Genomic DNA, 22,321 nt, shown 5'->3' on the forward strand with positions numbered 1-22,321 from the left:
AGATTTTTCGAAACTCAACATATTTTTGCCATTTTCGCGTTTCTTAAAGAGGAAAAGGCTTGTTTGTACATATACAAACATGACTAATTTTGAAGAAACTCTCGAATTACAATTAAAATGTTACGAATTACAAATGTAATAATTCGAATTACAAACGGAATAATTCGAATTTCAAATGGAATAATTCGAATTACAATTGAAATGTTTCGAATTACAAATTGAATTCTCGAATTACAATTAAGATGTTATGAATTACAAATGGAATTCTCGAATTACAACTAAAATTATTCGAATTACATCTGAAAAAGCTGTATATGTAATTCGATTTATTCTATTTGTAATTTGAATTGTTTTATTTGTAATTCGAATTATTCAATTTGTAATTCGAATTATTCCACTTGAAATTTGAACAAATAAAGTTACAAAATTGTTGGTTCCATTGGTTTTATATTTGGTTTTTCGAAATGCAAATAAAATGTTTCGAATAACAAATAGAATAATTCGAATTACAAATGAAATAATACGAATTACAAGTACAATAATTTGAATTACAAATAGAATAATTCGAATTTCAAGTGGAATAATTCGAATTACAAATGGAATAATTCGAATCACAAATAGAATAATTCGAATTACAAATAAAATAATTCGTATAACAATTGAAATGTTTCGATTTACAAATGAAATTCTCGAATTACAACTAAAATGATTCGAATTAAAACTGAAGAAGGTGTAATACCAAAATGATGCCAATCGCCTGTAGATCTCAAAACTCAAAACCAAGAGATTAAGTCGGGTTTCAGGTGCAGAATTTTTATTTTTGGTATATTTTTAAGTAATTTTAATATTCTTATATGAATGTATATTCAATTTTATGTTTTTTTGTGCTATTAGCGATTTCTGTTGTCATGATAACTGGCAGCCGCACTGAAAACTCGTGAAAGAAAAAGGAAACGTTTTGGGGATATTCACTTTAACTAATAATTTTTCTTTTTGGACACCCTAATGTTGGATCACGCCAAAACGTGAGGAATTTCTCCGCACCGAGAACCCAAAATACATTATTACAGGTAATTCTGCAGAAAAGGGTGATAAAATCGTACAATGTACCGAAAAATGGATGGTATCCCATATGGAGGCTGTTTTCAAAAGTGGACCGATATCACATTTCTTTATAAAGTGATGTTCTCAACTCTGAGTTCATTATGAAAACCTATTCGGTTTGAATATTTGGTTAACATCTGCCAAAATTAATTGAAATATAAATCATATAAGAAGTACACAATTTTTCGCGGGGAGGTTTATTATGCAATACCGGAATAAAGCAAATTTGGTTGGAAAATGTGTTGGTAACAGTAAAAATAAAGATGATGCGTTAAATGGGAACCCCGCAAACACTTGGACCTTGGACTTCAATATTGTTGTTAGAATAGTTCTAAGCCACCAGGACCCATTGATAAAAATTTCAGTTCGATATATTATCTAGAAGTATTTTTGTCACACGTTCCCATGTAAGTGCAACCACTGTGCTATCATGGCAGGGCAAAAGTTCATAACTACTAAATTGATTCCCTTTTTTCTATTTACTTCCGTTAAAGCAATCGATCAGTGGTATTGTTACTCCTCCTCATCATCTTCCACATATCCTTCTTCGTCTTCTTATTCTTCTTCTTCAACTCATCGATCAATAACTCCTAACACTCTATCGTCATCTTTACCCGATAATCATCTTTACCCCATCTTCATCTTGACTCCATCAACCTCATCTTCATTTTACCACACCATCTCTTCACCACCTTTAATCTGTCCAGGATGAACACAATGGAAGTGAAGCAGTCACCTATACTTCTGGATGGCTGCGCATCCTTAAACCTAACCACCTTCACCGAACTCGTTATCCGACTTCAAAAAATATTATATTTTCTCTCATGTTATCCGGTTGGGAATGCATCTTCAGTATATATACCGATCTAATGGTCAATCCATTTAAAACTGTTTAAAAAATCGAAAAAATGCGAGCACGTACCCACCGGATAGTTGCCGAGTTCCTGTCATGGCAGTGAAGGCCTGTGCCATGACTGTTCTCAGTTCCCCCATTTAACAACTTTTCCATGTATGACAACGATTTTAATAACACACAAAAACAACTCAGTGCAAACAAAAAAAATATTAATAATAATTCAAGGCGGCGGTACCACGTTGGACGTTATGTACTGGGAGAGGAGTTGCTTGGTTTTCTAAAAGCTAGTGCATTCCTTAAACTGAATAGGGAAATTTACCATTCATCCCCACCTCCAGCAACGTAAAGTATAAAGGTCAGGGATTGAAAGGATACACACGTCTATAGAAGGACAGAACTCTAGACGAGGTTTTGGGAGCGTTACATCACGAGATTTGGTTGAAACTCAGGTTCGTGGGGGCGATTTGAGGGGACATACCCTCACATCGCAGGTTCAATCAAATTTTCAGTTGTGGGAGATTCGGCCTAAATTCTGGTTCGTATAACGATTTGAGGGAAATTGTCATCGCGTTCCGAAACGTTTCCTCACCATCGAACGATTTATAATCCCTGGTCTGGTCGTGACCATCTACACTCAGTATATTGCAAGAAGGGAGTAGAAACCCGAAGCTCGTACCCGTGGCTTTAATGCCAAAGACAAATGCCACAAAGTGCTGCCAAGTTTAAATTTTTATTTTTTCTTCTACCAGAAGTGACACAAAACTTTACTCAAACGTTGGATGTGTTTAGGGCTTAACGAATGCTGCCACTACGGGTATGGCGAAAAATTTGCACGGAAAAGTTTCAGGAGCTTCAACTTTGCAGAGAACTGCTGATCAGCTGATTGCAAATCCACAACAGTCAAGTGTGACAAGCGTACAATCATCTGAGGTCATGGCCAACTGTGAACGTGATATAGGAAGGAAAGCTGCAGCTCTAATGATCGACAAAGGTAGCCACGGGTACAAGACAACTCACCTATTTGGTAAGAAAACATATCCTTAAACACCTGAGTTTTAGTTGTAATCATTGATAAGGTTGTCTGAAGAAAAGCATAACCTCAGTTATCCACAGGAACACCGGCATCGGAAGGGTAGTAGTCTGGATGGGCGAAAAAGCTGTACAAATTTCATGCGGTGAAATCCGAGAATTTTCTCATCCAAGCAATCAATAGCACGGCCGCGCTTTTGGATGGTTGTAAAACCTTCAGTTCTATAAAACTACATCCAATTCTTCTTCGAAACGACCAACTTCATAGTCTTCATTTCGAAACACGATTTCACTTTTTGAATTGTAGTTTTTGTCAGGAATTACAAAGGGAAAAATCCCAATTTCACATGAAATGTTTCAAATTTTAAGTGAAACAAGTAAAAAAGTATCTGCCGGCAGAGATATACCCACAGCCTGTGTGAATTGAAACTTTCATCTATGGACAAATTAAATACCGGATACACAAGTAAAATCGTTTTCCCCAACAAATTTTGTATTTAGATGTTTTTCAGAATTTTGTGGCCCTTATATGAAGAATGAGTTTGGCGGCAAAAGGTATGGACATGGAGGAGGTTCCTGAAAGAATTGTCCAACATAGTCAATTTTGGAAGTGGATCTTTTTTGGGAATAATTTCTTACGATATATATTGTCCACCAGTCATTTTAGTTGGTCACTGTATAATAAGAGCTTTTTGATCTTTATATCAGAAAGCATGGATTTGTTTGAACTTGGATTTGAACTTTTGAAACTGCAACTCCCGGAAGGACTTTACAGATAAGAACCATCTTCGAACTTTGTCACAAAAATATTACGATATGCAAAGTTTGAACCCACACAGTATCTGATTTGAAAGATATCGGCTTTTATAGCTTTCGGACAATTTTCTTAGTATATATGGATTGTCCCTGAGAAAAACTTTTACCGCCGTATAAGGGCAGCAAATACAAGTTGTTTCAAAAAAATAAAAAAGAATCAAGACGAGGTATTAAACAGCACTTGCCCGCAATTTTGTGTGGGATGTACCCGAAGGAGTAAACCTATATAGTCCATATTCGAGCAGGATCTACATATGTCTAGTAGAAATATCACGATGTGCAAAGTAATGATCAAATCAATTGCTGCCGTCGGCAAGGTATCCGAAGGTTTGGGGCGATCGTCGAATTTTATCTAATTTTTGACAAAAAAATTACGACTGCCAAATTGGGGTCTAAAACCGTTATTTAGTTTAAATTTTATTTATATGTATATACAACTTTTACAAAAACTAAAAAAAATTTCCCACATTTTCTCCATCAGAATTTGTCATCTCTACTGAGAATTCAACAAATGTTCCACAACGATGTGCTCAACAAGCACACCCCCAAATACATACACACCGAATCATTTGTTCAGCCATCCTCTTGCTTTTGCCCAAATCACTTTTACTTGGAAGCTGATTTTGGTTGGTGTTGGTGGGGAGAATTTTCTCTAGGTTTTGTGACATTTGATGTTTTAACTTTTAGTATAGTCGCAACATTCAGCAAGAACGGTCCTATTGCACAAAAACTAGCGGAGTAAAATTAAAGTCAATAGTAAAAGTTTTTATTTTCACCAAAAAATAAGCACAATAAAAAATAAAATAAATTTGAATAAAAAATGTAAGAAAAATTTGAATTTGAAATGTGTATTGCAAAAAATATATTTGATTTTACGAGTGTTATGTTAATGACACTTGTTGGCTCACGAAACAAACAAAAAACTGAAAGTACCTTCAAGTGTAAATCTGTGTTTCTGAAAATTCGCATACAAAACGTAGTGTAATTTTATGTGTATGTATGTATTTTGTTTGCGGTTGATGACATTTTGCGATTGTCCTTTAAGTATTTGCCATTGTTGTCGTTTCATGTCAACGTTTATTTGAGTGCAGTTGAATACCTCCATTATACACACACACACCAAAGGACCAATAAACTTTGAAAGCTATTTCATTTAATGGGATTATACATACATATGTATATGAAAGAGGAGATGATTATGAGGACATTTTATGAAGAAGTTTTGCAAAAAAGCAAGTACCAACAATAAATTCTATTCACAGTTAATTGGAAAAGAGGATTGTCATTACAAACTCGTTTATTATATATATTGTACATAGACATACACACACTAAAAATTCATCACATACCATAAAATGTAAATGTATTGGTATGCAATAGCCGTAAGATGCCGACGCCAAGATATGGCGACAGGTGGTTGCCTTGTCTATTACTTTTCTGTTTTGTTCTTGTTAAAGTGTAATCTATGTATGTGTGTGTATGTCTGCCGTCTGCCGCATTTTTGAAGTATCCATGAGAGGGTGTTGATTGCTAATTGCTTTGAGAAGTGTTCTTAAGGACTTGTAATTGAACATTTAAAACAATGTTGATTACAAAAATACCTTCATTTATTACTTGGATGTTATTGCTTGGTCTTACCAACTCGGTATGCGGATGCACTCTGTTCTATGGCTTATAATTTAAAACAAAAACTTGTTTAATAATTGTAATCCTATATTATTGGATTGGCCCTTATTCTTATAATAAGACATCGGATTTTGCATATTTGCATATATTTTAATAATAAAGATACGAAGATTCTGATTAGACCAAAATTCGTTTCAAAGGAAACTGAATTAAATAACAGGGTCATATTTTGTATTTTTTTTTGCATATTTTCATATTTTACATATGCATTTACATGCAAAAAATATACAAAATATGCAAAAATATGCAGAATATGCAAAAAATACAGTTTTTGGCTGAAAATCGTCATAAAAGTCGTAAAATTGTCAATTAAATTGAAAAAATCATCAAAAATCTTCAAATTGTTCTAAATTAAGATTGTTTGCCGTTTAACGTCGATGTTATTGAGACCCCTTACCACAGAGTGGTGTAGGGTATAAAAATATGGTTATATGTATATTGTAATACCAATAATAATATTTAATATTTAACTTGCTTTGGTGTCCGTTTAGTTCAAATCTGGTAACTCATTTTCCACACAGTTGCAGTTGACCAATCGAACTGAAACTTTGCACACTTTTCAGATTTGGATGACAATACATGAATATGAAATCAAAACAACGATTGGTCATTTTTACAATATTTTAACGGTGTTTTATTTAACTTGCATCAAATCTGGTAACTCATTTTTAACACAGTTGAAGTTGACCAATCGAACTAAAACTTTGCACACCTTTCAGATTTGGATGACAATACATGAATACGAAATCAAAACCAATATTGGCCCATTTTATCCATTTTTACAGTGTTTTTACGGTGTTTTATTTAACTTGCATTTCAAGTCTGGTAACTCAATTTTGACACAGTTGCAGTTGACCAATCGGACTAAAACTTTGCACACTTTTCAGATTTGGATGACAATATATGAATATGAAACCAAATCCAATATGGGTCCATTTTTTCCTATAGCCCCCATATAGCGGTACCACCCGATTTAGTTAAAATCTAGTAACTCATTTTTAACGCAGTTGCAGTTGACCAATCGAACTGAAACTTTGCACAGTTTTCAGATTTGGATGACAATACATTAATATGGTCCCATGTTTTTCCTAAGGTCCCCATATAGCGGTACCACCCGATTTCAGGTATTTTGAGGATTTTATCTTCATTTTTGCCCGAATTACCTGTCATTTGGCATTTGGGATTTCCAATGATGCAGACATTTCCCCACCAAAAATTGTGAACATACATAGGTGCAGGTTTTGGTATAGCCCCCTTATAGCGGTACCACCCGATTTCAAGTATTATGAGGATTTTATCTACATTTTTAGGCCGAATTGGCTGTAACTTGGCAATGGAAACCCCTATTGGTACAGAAACTTCCTCACTAAAAATGATGGACATAGGTACAGGTTTTGGTATAGCTCCCATATAGCGGTACCACCTGATTTCAAGTGTTTTAAGGATTTTATCTTCAGTTTTAGCCAGAATTGGCTGTAACTTGGCATTTGGAGTTCCCAATGGTACAGAAACTTCCCCACCAAAAATTATGGACACAGGTACAGGTTTTGGTATAGCTCCCATATAGCGGTACCACCTGATTTCAAGTGTTTTAAGGATTTTATCTTCATTTCGGGTTGAAAATGAAGGCTGTAATTTGGCATTTTGGAGTCCCCAATGGGACAGAAACTTCTCCACCAAAAATTATTGAAATAGGTCCAGGTTTTGCTATAGCCCCCATATAGTGGTACCACCTGATTTCAAGTGTTTTAAGGATTTTATCTTCATTTTCAACCCGAATAGGCTGTAATTTGGCATTTTGGAGTCCCCAATGGTACAGAAACTTCCCCACCAAAATTATGGACATAAGTCCAGGTTTTGGTATAGCCTTTGTATAACGGTACTACACGATTTCAGGCATTTTAAAGTTGTTATCTAAATTTTCGGCCTAAATTGACTTTAATTTTGAGAAAGTGGTCAAAAAAATTTATTAACTAAAAAGTTAACAAGTAAAAAAAAAAGTATCAGTCGGCTTGGCCGACAGAGATATACCCTCAGCCTGTGTATATTGAAAAAATTTTTTCCCAAAAACGTATGTATTTAGAGGGTTTTAAAATATTTGGACGTATGAACCGACAAAAATGTTGATTAGATTAAAGAGCAGAAGTTTTGCGGAGGAAATACTTAAAGGAATGGATCGACATTGACCATTATGGAAGTCGATCTCCAGCCACTACATATGGTGCCACTAGAAGGGTTTTACTCCCTTCGGGCTGCCTGCTTAAGAAGTGTGGATTTGATAAAACTTTTACCATCATAATTTAGGCAGCGAATGCAAGTTGCTTCAACAAAAATCAAAGTGATTCGATAGCAGGTCTTAAAGTGAACTTATCCGAAATTTTGTTTGGGAGGAACTGGATGAAGTGGACAAATATAGTCCATATTTGAACTCGATCTATATCTGGTAGATATATTAAGATGTGTAAAGTATGGACCAATTCGGCCACTCCCTTTAAAAGTTACCGTACGAACAATTTTTCCGAACATTTTTGAAATTTTGTGGGGGAGGTACCTGAAAGAGTGGACCGATATGGCTTATCTTCGAACTTAAACTATGTTTGGACAAAATATTACAAATTTTGGACCGAATCGTCAGATCCGTTCGAGAGTTATCTTGCGCTCCAACCACCTCCCACGGTGTCATAGGGGTTTTTTTGCAACTTTCAGGCTATTTTCTCAGGAAGTATGGACTTGCCCCCGATTAAACTTTTACCGTCGTGTAGGGGGCGGTGAAATGAAGCTGCTAAAACAAAAATCAATGCGATTCGAGAGCAGGTCCTAAACTGAACTTATCTAAAATTTTGTGTGGGAGGTACCAGAAGGAGTAGACCGATTGAGTCCATATTGGAACCATATCTAAGTCTGGTATGTATTTCACGATGGGCAAAGTATGAATCAAATCGGTTACCCCCTTCAAGAGTTATCGTGCGCACAAATTTTCCGAACATTTTCGAACTTTTGTGGGGGAGAAACCGGAAGGACTGGACCGATATAGCCCATCTTCGAACTTAAACTAAGTTTAGGCAAAATATTACGAAAGCCAAAATTTGAACCGAATCGGTTCATCCGTTCGAGAGTTATCGTGCGCTCCAGCCAGCAGGACAGACAGACAGACGGACGGACATGGCTATATCGACTCCAAATTGTCTGAAACACATTTCGTCCAAACATACTTGGGGTCTAAAACCATTATTTCGATGAGGCACATTTTCATCGTATCAAAGTGTATATACCCTCCTTAGCCTAAAGGCTGAGGGTATAACAAATAATTTAAACAAATTTAGTTTCAGTGTTTTATTTAGAAATGCACTTAAAACTAGAAAATAATTTGTCGCTTAGCCTCAATAAATATATTCTTTCTCATGATGGAATCTCCCAAATAAAACGCTTGCATTTAAATTATAAATGGTGGCAAAACTAAACGGCAAGCGTTTTATTTGAGAGATTCCATCATGAGAAAAAATATATTTATTGAGGCTAAGCGACAAATTATTTTCTAGTTTTAAGTGCATTTCTAAATAAAACAATGAAACCTATTTTTTTTTTTTTTTTTTGAAATTTTGCCTGTTAGATCGAAGATCATTTTTAATTATTTTTATTAATTTTCTCGTTTAGAGTTAAGCTTGATGATTTTTTACAAGTGAAAAAGGAAAGCCAGTGACTCGAACCCACACAGTCACCAAATTACGTGACCTGGTTTCGCTGTTAGTTGAGCAGCTCTTCAGACGTATCGACTGTGGAATGGCTTCTCTGTCCTAGAATTTTTCGTTTTTCAAATGCAAATGTGTTTTTATACATTTTTTAAATTATTTTTTTTAAATTATTAAACTACGCAAAAATATAAAATTTGTTAAATTGTCAAATATTTTACTTAAAATTCAATTCAAAATTGTTGCATTAGGCTGGTTTTAACTCAAAGGGAAAAAATCGATATCGGACTTCTTTAGGCGGCACCCACAGAATTGTTTAGTTTGGTTAGATTATAAGATTGTCAAATTTTGAGCATAATTGGAATATGTTAACACGTGTCACTGGGACGGGTGACGTAGGGGATGAATGATACCAAGCAACGGTCTTGACCGGCTTTAACATGGCAAAGCCCAGGATTTATCTTGGTCCCTCTTTCATCTCAAGTGGACACTGACCTCCCCGTGGTGTCACCTGGGGAACTGCCTTTAACACCCGTTAAAGGTAGTGAGCTAACATGTGCCGCGCGTTCACCCATAAGAACGTTAAAAACTTGGGTTTGGGCGTCGGGTTAGTAACCCTCCCCTAGAAAAAACATCCTACTATGAAAAAACGAAAGAAAAGAAAAACAAACCCCTCTAAAGTTGACGAACCCCGCAAACGTTTTAAGGACCATGATCTGCGAATCTGCACCTGGAATGTTCGCACTGTTTATAGAAAAGGTGCAGTCTTCGCATTGGCAGACGTACTTAAAAAGTATAAGGCCGATATTACTGCTATACAGGAAATACGATGGATTGGGAAAGGCGTCACAACAACACCTAAAGGTGACGCACTGTATTATAGCTGCCATGACGTAAAGCATGAGTTTGGTTGTGGATTCGTAGTTAGTCGGAGACTAAAACATCTGGTATCCAGCTTCACCCCAGTGAATGAAAGACTTGCTGCAATTCGAATAAAAGCTAAATTCTTCAAAATCAGCTTTATTTGCGCTCATGCTCCCACTGAAGAAAAGGACGAACAGACCAAAGATATATTTTACGAGCGCTTAGAAGAAACATATGACCGTTGCCCTGCCCATGACATTAAAATCATTCTAGGCGATTTTAATGCCAAAATTGGAAAGGAGAATATCTTTGGCCCAACAGTCGGTAAATTCAGTCTCCACAGTGAAACATCTGACAATGGTATGAGGCTGATAGACTTTGCAGCTGCAAAAAACATGGTAGTTAGCAGTACCAGATTTAATCATCTCGATATTCATAAGGGCACCTGGCTGTCTCCAGATCAAAGAACAAGTAATCAAATTGATCATGTTGTAATAGATGGAAGACATTCATCCAGCGTGTTGGATGTACGATCGTTCCGAGGCGCAAACATTGATTCGGACCACTACCTTGTTGCAGCAAAGGTACGTACCCGTCTAAACGTTGCAAATAAAGCACGAACAGACACAACGCGGAAGTTGGACATCGATAGGCTGCAAACACAACAGATAGCCACAGCATATTCCACTCAACTAGCCCAATTGCTTAACGCGAGCACTCCTTGTCCCGATAACATAACAGCACAATGGCAACATATTGCCCACTCCATGCAAACAGCCGCAAAATCCATACTTGGATTCCAGAGACCTCCACAAAGGAATTCATGGTATGACCAGGAGTGTCGTGCTGCTACCGAAGAGAAAAATGCGGCATATAGAGCTACTTTACAATCAGTAGCAACGCGTAGCGCACGAGAGAGATATCGGGAGAAAAGGAGAGAAGAGAAACGTCTTTTCCGCAAGAAAAAGAGAGAAATGGAAAAGCGGGAGTGTGAAAAAATCCAGATGTACAGGAGCCAGAATGAAGTCCGAAAATTCTACCAAAGAGTGAAATATCAAACAGATGGCTTTGGTACAGGCACATCCTCCTGTAGAGACCAGCAAGGTAATCTGGTAACAGATACAGCTCAGGATATGGAAGGAACATTTCTCTAATCTGCTGGTATCCAATAGTAGCGAAGACGATGATACCACAGATCCAATCCCAGAAGATGGTATAGAATGTATACCGCCCGACCAAGATGAGGTAAAAACAGCAATAAACCGGCTGAAGAATAATAAAGCAGCAGGAGCCTATGGCTTACCAGACGAGCTGTTTAAAACCGGAGGCGACGCGCTGATAAGGTGTTAGTTAGCACCATCTGGCAGGAAGAACGCGTACCCGACGATTGGAACCTGAGCATCCTGTGTCCAGTCCACAAGAAAGGAGATAAGACTGTATGCTCCAACTATATGGGCATAAGTCTTCTCCCTATTGCCTATAAGATAGTGTCAGGGATATTGTGCGAACGACTAAAGCCAATGGCCAACGAAATAATTGGACCATACCAATGTGGCTTTAGACCTGGCAAGTCCACCATTGACCAGATATTTACCCTGCGGCAAATCCTAGAGAAGACCCAAGAGATGCAGATCGACACATTTCACCTTTTTGTCGATTATAAAGCAGCAATGTCTGAAATCAATTCGATTTCATTTGACGTTTAAGCAAAGGAATTGACAGTTTGAAATCGACTCGATTTCGTAATGTAAACCAGCTATAAGATGCCACAGATGATTTATCATTTTGTTATTTCCTTTATCTGATATTTGTTTGTGAATGCCTTTGGTATTTTGTGTTAATGTAGCATTAATCTTTTTTTTTTGTATAAATGTAGCAATCCGATGTCGGATTTTTTAGGCGGGCTGCCGTCTAAACTGTTTAGTTTTGTTAGTTTTTAAGATTACCAAAGTTTGAGCACAATTGGAATATGTTAACACGTGCTACTGGGGCCTCGAAGTTATGAAAATCTAGATTTTTTGGCTATTTGACGATTTTGGCAACCCATATCTGTAGGACGGTTAAAGCTATTTGCCCGTATTATGCAGTAAATTAAAGGCCATTCTGTTCATGTTATGTTCAAAAACAAAATACGTAAGTATTACTGATATTTGATATTTTAAGATATTTGATATTTTATCTAATTTTATATTTTCTTATTTTAACACTAAAAAATGTTGACATTGTCGAATGATGTCTCAATAACATTATAATCTACTAAAAATCGACGTTAAGTGGCCAATAATCTTAATTTAGAACACTTTGAAAATTTTTGGTGATTTTTCCAACTTTACGACTTTTATGACGATTTCGGCCAAAAACTGTTTGCATATTTTGCATATTTTTTGAATATATTTTGCATATTTTTAAAAGACCCCAAATATCGAAAAATTTACCCTTAAAACGCCTAGGTCCAAAATTTGAGTTTAATCGGATAAGAAATAAAAACATGCAAAAATCTGATTTTTACATGACCAGCTTACCGCGCAACCATTAAGCAAGAAAACATATCGAGAGTTTGATTTTCTGTTTTCTTTATCTGCTGCCCAGTTTGCATCAGCGTAGTCTTCTAATTAATTGTTCATGTCATCCGATTTGCTGAGTCTGAAAGTAGTCTTCTGTGCCTTTTATAAATTTTAAAACTCTTTTCAACTCGTTCCATTCTACTTGACTTGGTTCACTAACCTTTTGCGCCAAAATCGACACCAAAGCCGCTATATCTGGCCTCGAGTTCACGCTTATCTACAAGAGAGATCCCAGTAATTTTTGATAGTTAGTATTATTCAAACGTTTTTCGGACTTGCTATCCAGGATCCATCGGATACTTATATGATGTTGCCTCATTTAAGCTGTACAGATACAACAAATCGTTAATATATCTTTTCTGACCGATACAAAAATTTGACGAAGAATCTCTGAATATTTCTAGGCCTAAATAAAATTGTAAATTACGTTTCAATATCTCCTATACTGCTTTGATATTGCCTTCATTTTTACTTGGGACCAAAATATCGTCGACGTATACTAATATTGTATTGTATATAATATAAAATTGTATTTTATTACTGTATTTAATTAAATTTAACTTTGTTATCATAGTCTGTAAGGAATTTATGTTCTAAAGACTGAAATAAATAAATAAATAAATAAATAAATAAATAAATAAATAAATAAATAAATAAATAAATAAATAAATAAATAAATAAATAAATAAATAAATAAATAAATAAATAAATAAATAAATAAATAAATAAATAAATAAATAAATAAATAAATAAATAAATAAATAAATAAATAAATAAATAAATAAATAAATAAATAAATAAATAAATAAATAAATAAATAAATAAATAAATAAATAAATAAATAAATAAATAAATAAATAAATAAATAAATAAATAAATAAATAAATAAATAAATAAATAAATAAATAAATAAATAAATAAATAAATAAATAAATAAATAAATAAATAAATAAATAAATAAATAAATAAATAAATAAATAAATAAATAAATAAATAAATAAATAAATAAATAAATAAATAAATAAATAAATAAATAAATAAATAAATAAATAAATAAATAAATAAATAAATAAATAAATAAATAAATAAATAAATAAATAAATAAATAAATAAATAAATAAATAAATAAATAAATAAATAAATAAATAAATAAATAAATAAATAATATATACACCATCCATTCCCCGTTGACTTACTTTGTGTATAACCATGGATCTGCATTTGACTGTTTATTACCTCTTTTAGAAGTACCTCATGTAGTGTGTTGTTCCATACGTTCGTAGACTGCTTTAATCCATATATACATTTCCGAAGTTTGCACTTTTCATTCATAATTTTGAGTTGTAATGTTACCGATTTTTGTCGGTAACTCAAAAAATGAGTTACAGAATCGCACTACAGGTGGTTGTTTCATGTACATATATATTTTCCTACATTTAAAAAAGCTGATTTTATGCCATAATTGACTACATTCATATTCTTCGTAACAGCAAAGGGCAATAAAACACGTAAAGTAGAATGCTTGACTACAGATGCAAAAATCTCATCTGTTGTCTATATAAGAACCTAATACCCTTGAACCAAAAATTTGTAAGTGTTTTAAATCAGGTCGTCTCCCTTCCCATAATTAATATGGAGTGGTATCAATGGCTCTGGAATACACACGGGTTTAAATGTAATTAGATGTCATTAATGCTTCTCCCAAGAAAGTATTAGGTAACTGTCCTTCTTTTAATAAACATCTTGCCATCTCAACAAGAGTACGATTCTTCCATTCTGCGATGCCGTTTTGTTGTGGGCAGTATGGTACGGTGTATTGGTATTGAATTCCTTTGCTTTGAAAATATTCTCTTATTTTGTGTCCACAATATTCACCTCCGTTGTCAGATCGCAAAATCGACATATAACTTCCAAACTTGTTCTTAACCATTTCCATAAAATATTTAATGTGTGTTCGTTTACTCGGCGGCTAGCTGCTAATTAACATTGCTGCAAGCCAGCGTACTGAGAATTTTTCCCCAATCGCTTCCAATTTTTCAAATAATAGTTTCATTTCCATTATATTCTCTGATATATTCGAATCCATTGTGTATTTCATACCACATATTTGTCTCATTATCCTTACACTACTTCCTAGTGTATCCTTTCGAAATGATTCTTGAGAATATTCCACGCATCGTGTGCTGTTGTTGCTTTCTTTATAAGCATAAGCTGAGAATCCTCAACCGAAAGCACAATAATTAAGATTGCATCCTTATTTTTCTTGGTCCATGCCATCCTTATTTTTCTTGGTCCGGTTTAGGAAATCCTGGCCTAAGGAGAGCTGTAATCAGGCCTTTCATTCCGGTCAAACTGGTGACTGGAAATCTGGAATATTGTGTTTGTGATAACGTCTGGGATATCTTCAAGACCATTGTCATGGGTCCTTAGGAGACAAAGGAGACTTCTCTCATATCTATGAGTGCACCCGGCCAATATTATCTCAATTATATAGCGGTATCCGAACTGCGCCTCTTAAGACATCACTAATAGATAAGTTTTACATTCATGAAATGTCGCCTACATTACGAATCTATTACATCCCCGCTGTTAAGGAAGTGCGATTATTCATATCCAATGTCAGTGAAATACTTGTGGAAATCTTTCCGAAAACTGTGTCAATGGTCACCGCTTGAATAATATTCTCTAATGATGGGAACATATAATTCCTCAAGAATCTTTGTATTTGTGACTAAGGACTAGGGTAATCTTATGATTTAATTTTGCTGGATTTTAACTTATGATGCTTTTGTGGCACGGAAAAAATCTGCAACATCAGCCACAATAGAATCTGGTGATACTCGCTTGGTTGGAAGAGCTGGCAAACGACGTAATAATCTTCTCTACGCCTGTCCGGCTATTGTGGTGCTCAATAAATTATTGTCATAAACAACCTGCTCATCTCTACGAATCTATCACATCCACGCTGTTAAATATGACAAAAGTCGGATTATTCAGTGTTCAGATATGTTATGTAGTCGAATGGTCTGTTGATGGAGATTAGGATGAAGACGGACTCAAGAAATTATGAAATTATAGCTTACATTGCAAAATTTGGAGCTGTCTATAGCCAACATTCTCTAGTCGTTACCTAGTGTACAACTTATAAGTGCATTGAAATTCCCTAGCACCAGACGGATATTGTCTTCTACAGTTAGGTGAATAACGTGAGAACCAGTTATTAGTTGGCAGAATGTACACATTATGCAATCCTATGTCGGCGGTTTCACAGTTGAACGCTCCAAGTATGGGTAACTAGAATCAACCTCAAGCAAGATTGGTGTAATGGGATTGCAATCTACTGCTTCAATCCTTGCGGAATATGTAGCTTGCATCTCAACTCTGAAGACTGTAAGTGTTCTTAAGCTGCGATCTTTGGACCGCCGCAACCATAATTTTTCTTTGACTCATAAAGTATTCAATCAAACTATCGACAAAATTATCTCCCAGTTTTAATCTATCTATTAATAAAATTTATGCTATTTTTTATCGACTCTTCCATATACATATAAATTCAAAATATACAAGCTTTTCCGACCTCAATTTCCTTTATGGCGAATTTAATTTATTCGATGTAATAAAAATGCAATTAACAGTCAAACACCGCACTTAACCACCCACAATTAGCATATGAAAGGATGTTGGCCGACATACAGACTGACCGGCATACTGCCGCTTAAATCAATTATAGTCATATTTTATGCCTCCGCTGGTCAATATGTAGTACTCGCTGTAACGTAAATATGCATCTTCGAGCACACTGCATCCCATTCTCTGTCTATCTACCCGCTATAATATTCGACATTTATTGTAAATTGTTTAAGAATTATTGCCCGAATGTTAAAAACCAATTAATAACGGTTTGTGTTTGTAAACAAGCAATTTTGAGCAAAACAACACAAACAACAATAAGAACAACCAAAGAAAATGAAATAGAAGTGCCTAATAAATTAGTCAATTAATAATAATAACAATGATGTTGCTGTTGTTGTTGCTACAGTTCTTGTTGGAATATATGTACGTACACATGTATGCGTATGTATGGTAGAAGAACGTTTGGAAAAGCTCTTTAGAGGTTGCCGAAATTGACCATAGACATAATGACGAGGGATTTGATGATGATTCTCTGTATAATAATTAAATTACTGTAGATAAGGACATTAAGGATAAAACAAGTAAAAAAGTATCAGTCGGCTCTGCCGACAGAGATATACCCTCAGCCTATGTAAATAGAAACATTCATCTATTTAGGTTAGGTTAGGTTAAAGGACGCGTAGCTGTCATATTGGACAGCCACTTCACTCAGAGACCTTATGGTCCATTGTGTTCATCCTGTAGGGGGGGTTTGAAAGAGAAGAAATGTATATCATTGTTCCAAATCTGACCAGCCTTGTCCCGGTAAACTTGTTCTAGCTGCCGCATGAAATGACACAAGGGTGGCTTGATAGAGTTGTCGATTACAATGTCGGTTGACTCCGATCCTCTACGTGCCAGCTCATCTGCTATCACATTGCCTTCGATATTGCAGTGACTCGGGACCCAGCATAAGGTAACGATTGATTTTAGGTCTTCCAGAGCTTTCCTGAAGTTCAAGACCGCCGCAGACTTCATTGAGTGGGATTTGAGTGATTTAAGGGCCGCCTGACTATCCACGGTCCAGTTATGTCCCCTTTTTTATTGCTTACTAGCGGACCCGGCGAACTTCGTCTCGCTATTAAGGAATAAAATTTCATACAAAAACTCAATTTTCGATTTTTCCAATTTTCCGATTTTTCCAGAGGGATTTTCCAAAATTGTCTTCCGTAAAGACCTTCTCCTCGAAAATGCGAATAACTGACAAAAAATTTTACAGAAATCGGCCTAGCCGTTCTCATTTTATGAATTACTATACATTTTTTACACCATTTTTATATATATATATATATATAGATCAACTCTGCTGCTTTCTTAACTGCAAAGATTTCGGCCTGGAATACACTAGAATGTTCGTTCAACCTATATGAGAGCCGAAAATTGAGGTCATCGCTGTAGACGCCTGCCCCTGATCCCATTTCCATTTTGGAGCCGTCGGTATAAACCTCTATACTGAGTAGAGGTGGGGAATTGTGGGTCCAGGGCTCCCTGTGGGGTATTCGCACATCAGTCTCGTCGAAGTGTAACTGTGGTGATATGTAATCACTGATTACCTCCGATCCCAGTTGGAATCCGGATCGTCGTAAGGTAGAGGCATAATCGTAATCAGTGTTGCGCCATGAGTTTGTCTCTTTGAGACGGAGAGCACTTTTGGCTGCCAGCTCTTGTACTACAAGATTCAATGGGTGAAGATCTAGTAGGACGTTGAGTGCTGCCTGTGGAGTGCTTTTCATAGCACCGGTAATTAACAGTGATGCCGCTCTTTGGACTGTGTTTAACTTGTGAAGAAGCGTCTTCTTGTTCAAAGCATTCCACCATACCAGAGAACCATAGGTGAAGATTGGGCGAACTATGGTCGTAAAAATCCAATGGATGACCAGCTCTTACCTATGGAGTTCTTGCAAGAATAGAGTGCTATTAGACCTCTCTTGGCAAGTTCTTCGACATTCCTTTCCCATGTTAACTGATGGTCCAGGATGATGCCGAGGTACTTGGCTTCTAGAGACAGCTCCAGAACAACCCCATCAAGCATTGGTAGTGTGCATGGTTTTACTTTCCTCTTTTTGGTAAACAGGACCAGCACAGTCTTAGACGGATTCACCCCAAGTCCATTGTTGTGCGCCCATCTTGATAATTTGACTAGAGCTCCTTGCATGAGTTCCGATAATGTTTGTGGGAACTTCCCGCTGATCATTATGACCACGTCGTCGGCATAAGCAATAGTTTTTATTCGTAGTTTATCATATTCCTTGAGTATTTCGTTAATCACCAGAAGCCACAGCAGTGGCGATAGAGCCGATATTTGAATTGATTATCCTGCTGCTTAGCATTCCGTCAATCCAATTGATCAATGTAAAGGAAATACCAAGGTTAGAGAGTGTGTTACGGATAGATTAAAGCATTACATTATTGATATATCGAGAAAGGCTGCTAACGTATAGTTTGATCCCTCCATATTCCTCTCGATGAAGCCCACGACCTCATTCAGTGCAGTTTCCACCGATTTACCTTTGGTGTAGGCATGTTGGGCAGAACTTATAGCACTATTTCCAAGCCTGGGCCTTATTCCAAGGTCCAGCAGTCTTTCCAAAGTTTTCAAAAGAAAGGAAGACAGGCTGTTCGGTCTATAGTCTTTGGGAAGTGTATGGCTTGACTTCCCCGCCTTGGGGATGTATGTCACAATGACTTCCTTCCATAGAGCCGGAGTGAGCGATAAACACAGACAGGCTCTGAAAATATTGTCCAGATGTGGGAGTAATACCTCCGATGCATTTTGCAGCATGGCAGGGAAGACACCGTCTGGACCAGGTGATTTAAAGGGTTTGAAAGTGTTAATTGCCCAGGCTACCTTTGGACGACTTATGATCTCATCGATGATGCTCACATCCCCAGTGGCTTGGTTGCAAGTGATTGGAGCACTAGTGCTCTCCACAACATCCATGCAGTTGGGAAAGTGGGTTTTGGCCAGGAGATCAAGGGTTTCTAGACCGGAGTTAGTCCATGTGCCATCATCCCGTTTAATACTCCCTATGGATTTGGGGTCCTTCGAGAGTACTCTACGGAATCTTGCTACGTCCTTAACTCCTTCTATAGACTCACTAAAGCAGACCCATGATCTGCGTTTAGCTTTCTTTATTTCGCTGTTGTACTTATTGAAAGATAACTTATAGTTCTCCCAATCTGTGGACAACTTCGTTTTGTTGGCTTTATTATAGAGCCTTCTGCTAGTCCTTCTGAGGTTAGCTAGTTCTTTTGACCACCAGACCGGTTGACTTCTTCTGCCTGGATGGGTTAGTGGGCATGCGGTCTCATAGCTATCCACGAGAACCTTTGTTACGTGATTCACTGCACTATCAAGCTCCTTGGCTGTTTTGGGGTATTGTGATACTCCCAGCTCGGAGCTTACTAGCTCATTGAATTTGTTCCAGTCGGTTTTCCGTGGATTTCTATGTGGTGGTTGTCGAATTCCGTCAATAGAGACTTGAAAGAGTATCTTCCGGTGATCCGAAAAGGAACACTCTTCAGATACCCTCCAGTCACTAATGAGCGATTCGTCTTTATTAATTAAGGTTATGTCAATAACCTCCTCTCTGGTTCTATTTTGAAAGGTATACTCCTTTACCCTATTAGATATTCTGAGATTATACTTTAAAATTAAATCGAATATAGACTCACCTCTGGCATTCGTATCGCTGCTGCCCCAGAGGAAGTGGTGAGCATTGGCACATCCTAAGATGACGAAGCAAGTGCTCCCCATTTCTTTGACAATCTTCTCTACGTGTTGGCCGGGAGGGTCAGGGCTTTCATACGGCATGTATATGGAGGCGAAGATGGTGGCTCTGTGTGAGCGGTCTTCCAGTTTGACTGCCATGACATCTCCTCCGCTAAAATTAGAGAGGTACATTATTTTAAATTTCTTTTTGGCAACTATACATGTTCTTACCTTGTCTCCATTGGACGTGGCGATGGTGGTATAGTTGCCATCGCTTAGCCCAGCAACACTATTCTTAAATAAATAGGGTTCCTGTACCAAGGCGATGTCAAACTCGGACTTCGTGAGAGAAAGTAGAAGTTCAGCAGCAGCCGCTTTGCAGTGATGCAGGTTGATTTGCATTATGCGAAGCGGCTGCTGCTTACGTTCCTTTACTGTCCTCGGGCTAGGCCGAACCTGATCCATCCTAGTCCAAAGTGCAGCTTCCCCTCACGAGTCCGGAGATATTCCTGTCCTTGGGTGTCTATTGACAGTCGACGTACATTTTTATCTGAGTCAGTGGGAGCCGCTTCGGCCACGTGGCTGGTCGAGGGTCCGTCCTCAGTAGCTTTCTGCTTCTGCAGAGTAGGTCTATCGGCCACGGCCGACGAAGGGCTCTATTGGACTGACGATGATCCAGGATCAACAGGTGTTGAGGTCTCCACTTGGGCCGAGGCCAGTTTATCAGCGGCTACAGTCGCTGGAACGACCGTTCTGTCGAGGTCGTCGTTCGATTCAGGGTCAGCGTCTGTTCCAAAAGGGCGAGTAGTTGTCTACTTTGTTCGGTGAGACTATCATCGACCAAATTTTAAATCGGTGAAACCTTTCCGTCTTGTCCGTACCCTTCCGGATTTCTAGTCCTGTCCGACCGAGTTTCATCAGTTCCGGTTATGTGGGAATCATCGTCCATGGGCATAGCTAAATTGTTGTCATCATTGGGATTTGGGGTTGTTTGGGTTTTATTAAATTTTTCGAGATCCATACGTCATTGAATATATGGGGGATAGGAGGTTAACCATGGCATAGCCCTCCAGTACCATGGCAAGGACTTTACAATTAAGCCTATACTGCATTTATTCGCCCAGGTATCAATGAGGCTCCGTTCTAATACAGTTGGAACCCTAACTGCAAACCTTGAACACCGATAGGCACGAGTTCGCCTGACACCCCGGCGTTAGGGGATCTCTAGTTCGTAGGAGATCGCTACGTGGGTAACCTTTGGTCGGTCACAATTTCCCCCACTCAACGTTCCAGAGTAGTTGAGTAGAGGAAATTGTGACCTTAAGCCCTCGCATCGCTTCAAGATTGTTGCCCCCCTATTTAAAGATCGAATGAATTTGGGGGTTTTCAGAATTGTGTAGCCCTTTTTGGACATTTGAACTTGCCGACAAAAATGTGTTTCTGGATTAAAGTGATGCGGAGTATAAATATGACGAAGGGCAAATTTTGGACCAAATCGGTTGGTCAGTATTTTTTACACCTTTCGGGCTGTTTTCTCAAGAAGTATGGACTTGCTCCTGAAAAAAACTTTTAATGTCATAATTGAGGCAGCGAATGCAAGTTGCTTCAACAAAAATCAAAATGATTCCAGAGCAGGTCTTAAAGTGAACTTATCCGAAATTTTGTGTGAGAGGTGCCCGAGGAAGTGGACAAATATAGTCCATATTCGAACCCGATATATTAGGATGTGTAAAGTATGGACCAAATCGGTCACTCCCATCAAGAGTTATAGTGCGCACAATGAGTGGACCGATGTCGCTTCGAGAGTTATCTTGCGCTCCAATCACTATACATGGTGTCATAGGGTTTTTTTTGCAACTTTCAGGCTATTTTTTCAGGAAGTATGGACTTGCCCCTAATGAAACTTGTACTGCCATGTAGGGGTCAGTGATAGAAATTTCACGATGTGCAAAGTATGGACCAAATCGGTTACTCCCTTCAAGAGTTATCGCGTGCACAAATCTTCACATGTATTTGTAAAACAAATCAAAAAGAGAGCACATAGAGTACATATGATGAAAATAGAGGACAAATAGAGTACGTTGGAAAAATAGAGTACGGACACCTAAAATAGAGTACTGTCCTTTATAATAGAGTACGGTTGGTCACCGTAGATATAACCCATCTTCCAACTTAAACTAAGTTTGAACAAAATATTACGAAAGCCAAATTTTAGACCGAATCGTGCGCACCAGCCAGACGGACATTATTTCGATGGGGCACATTTTGTCCGTATGAAAGTGTTTATATACACTCTTTAGCATAAATGCTGAGGGTATAAATATGACAT

General features: G+C 37.2%; 1 protein-coding gene across 3 annotated transcripts in view; it reads left to right on the forward strand.

The window, feature by feature from the left end:
* AANATL7 (Arylalkylamine N-acetyltransferase-like 7) overlaps window positions 1-22,321 on the forward strand; it is a 39,645-nt gene that overhangs the window by 5,566 nt on the left and 11,758 nt on the right. Inside the window, exon 1 of one of the 3 annotated variants that reach the window (XM_073975042.1) lies at window positions 4,279-4,627. The exons of 1 other annotated variant lie outside the window; for it this stretch is intronic. Coding sequence is in view for 1 of the 2 variants with exons in the window: in XM_073975041.1 (XP_073831142.1) it covers window positions 4,795-4,802 (8 nt within the window). In the remaining variant the exon portion in view is untranslated. Of the gene's footprint in view, window positions 1-4,278; window positions 4,628-4,674; window positions 4,803-22,321 lie in introns of those variants that run through there. One more of the 3 variants, XM_073975041.1, reaches the window with a different exon arrangement.

This window comes from Musca autumnalis, unplaced genomic scaffold (assembly GCF_047663935.1).
Source record: "Musca autumnalis isolate F117 unplaced genomic scaffold, ASM4766393v1 scaffold_3, whole genome shotgun sequence".
Lineage (NCBI taxonomy): Eukaryota > Metazoa > Arthropoda > Insecta > Diptera > Muscidae > Musca > Musca autumnalis.